At 42.9% G+C, this 2,237-nt stretch overlaps 1 protein-coding gene across 1 annotated transcript in view; it reads right to left on the reverse strand.

Moving 5' to 3' along the window:
- The window catches only part of A2ML1 (alpha-2-macroglobulin-like 1), a 36,794-nt gene that overhangs the window by 17,946 nt on the left and 16,611 nt on the right, over nucleotides 1–2,237 (reverse strand). Inside the window, exons 17-19 of the mRNA XM_015564073.1 lie at nucleotides 2,165–2,231; nucleotides 1,076–1,169; nucleotides 649–775 (exon numbers count right to left, since the gene is read on the reverse strand). Of these exons, the coding sequence (XP_015419559.1) occupies nucleotides 649–775; nucleotides 1,076–1,169; nucleotides 2,165–2,231 (288 nt within the window). The remainder of the gene's footprint in view (nucleotides 1–648; nucleotides 776–1,075; nucleotides 1,170–2,164; nucleotides 2,232–2,237) is intronic.

Raw genomic sequence — 2,237 nt, forward strand, 5'->3', positions numbered from 1 at the left:
GAGAGAACATGGCTACAGAACCTGGCTGGAGAACCTGGATAACCTGGCTGGAGAACCTAGCAAGAGAACATGGACACAGAACTTGGCTGGAGATTGTAGCTAGAGATCCTGGCAAGGCTGCTGATCAACTGAACGCTGTCTCCGTGTCATTCCTTCTTCGCCGACTCCGTCCACACCTTTGGGGACCCCTGGACCTGCTGGGGTTGGACCCCGGCAGTGAATGAAGATGTACAAATATGGGAGAAGCGGGATGCCTGAGTATGTTGGAGGTTGTATGTGTGGGTGGACACGTGTGTGTGCAAATGTATCTGAAAGAGAGGCCACTGCCCTCTGAGTCTATGAAGGCACATGTTCTTATCACTTGTCAAAATGAGCAGATAAGCAAGAACTAAACTAATGCCAATATGTCCCTTTCAGATTTTGTGGATCTGAAGTGAGAATGCACTATCTATACTGTGTAAATGTGAATTTCTTTTGAGTGATTGTATATAATTGTATAAGAATTCAGGAGAGAAATACATTCCCATTCCCATATTCCCATTCAATTTTTCTTAGCTTTAGAGTTAGATTCATAAAAATTATTTTATCTTGAGTTTTCTGTTGAGTCCACACTGTATTATCTTGCTGTACCACTGAGGCATCACTTACCCAATAGGAAGCAGATCCCAGAGCCACGTCTCTGGGAAGTACTGGCGAACCTGAGAATCCTCTGATGGAATTGATGAAGATGAGGACCCAAAAGCCAGTGGAGTATTACGATCACTTTCTAAGGAGCCTAAGAATAGGGGAATGTTAGAAGACTTCTGTTGTGAGATAAACTTATCTGAAGGGACTACCAGTCACAAGGCCAGTGACAGACATGGACATTTGGCCAGGGAATGAATAGATAAGGCCTTCAGGTTTCAAAAGCCCTCCCCAGACAGAGATATCCTTGGGAGACTGCCTATATCTATGACTCACAACCATTATTCTGAGGCTAGAGGATCAGGATAAGGACCAGAGGCAAAGAGGGAGCTTTCAGAGCTCCACAATTGCAAACATCTCAGTGATGGCACAAGTCACAAAGGTAGCTTACTTCCACCAATTACTCTACCATATTCTGGAGAATGGTGACTGCAGTCAACTGGCTTCTTGACTTTGGCGTTGGACAGTATTTTCAGTCCCATGTTCTGATAGGCACAAAAGAGAGGAGAGAATAAAATGTTAAGTCCTCTGCCTTAATACAAGGGCCGCTGCCTAGGAATTGTACCCTCAAAGGGTTCAGCCAAGACATTTGTGTCCTATTAATGGTGAGACTGGTGATGATTACCCAATACTTAGCCAAGATTGGTTCACTTCTGTTCCAAACCAGGGTGAAAGGCTTTCAAGTAAACTTACTTCATTGTTAGATATGTTTAATGCTTCTTTCAAATATTAGTCAAAAATATTATTTGATTTAGACTCTGAACTTTGAGAGGCCAAGGACCATATTAGCTCAATCAATTCAACAAACATACATTGAGCATTATGAAGGATCAGGCATTAGAGAGCATGCTTTAAAGATGAACAAGACATGGCTCCTGTCAGAGGCATCCCAACTTCTGTTCATAAAATAGGTGCAATATTTTTTTTTATAATAATAATAAAAAGACACTGCTGGTCTGCCTTTTCTCATTTTCCTTCTTGACTGATCCATGAAAATCAATCTTTGGGGACAACCAGTTGAGAAGACTAGGTGTTCAGCCTCTCATGGTGGTTCTCTTCCAATGAAACAGGGCAACTTCTTCAAGCATAAGAACTAAGAGAGGCTGCCTTACCTATCAGGAGGTTTTTTCAAGATTTTATCCCTGCCATTGCACACATGATTCTCTCTGCTTTTTAAGATATGGACTTTCAGCCCGGCTGTTGTGGCTCGGTGGTTGAGGCTCGACCCATGAACCAGGAGGTTGCGGGTTCGATTCCCAGGCAGGGCACATGTCCAGGTTGTGGGCTTGATCCCAGTAAGAGGTGTGCAGGAGGCAGCTGATCAATAATTCTCTAACATCATTGATGTTTCTATCCTTCTCTCCCTATTCCTTCCTCTCTCTGAAATCAGTAAAAAAACAACATTTTTAAAAATATGGACTTTCCTTCCCCCCTCCCACTACCATTGTTTTATAAAAACAAAATAGATAAGACCATCTACCTGAAAAAACCTGAAAAGGTCCATGCCTCTAGAGAACCAATATCTCGGCATAACCGAACGCCTGCTCCACCGC

This window comes from Myotis davidii, unplaced genomic scaffold (assembly GCF_000327345.1).
Source record: "Myotis davidii unplaced genomic scaffold, ASM32734v1 scaffold801, whole genome shotgun sequence".
In the NCBI taxonomy this organism is placed as follows: Eukaryota; Metazoa; Chordata; class Mammalia; order Chiroptera; family Vespertilionidae; genus Myotis; species Myotis davidii.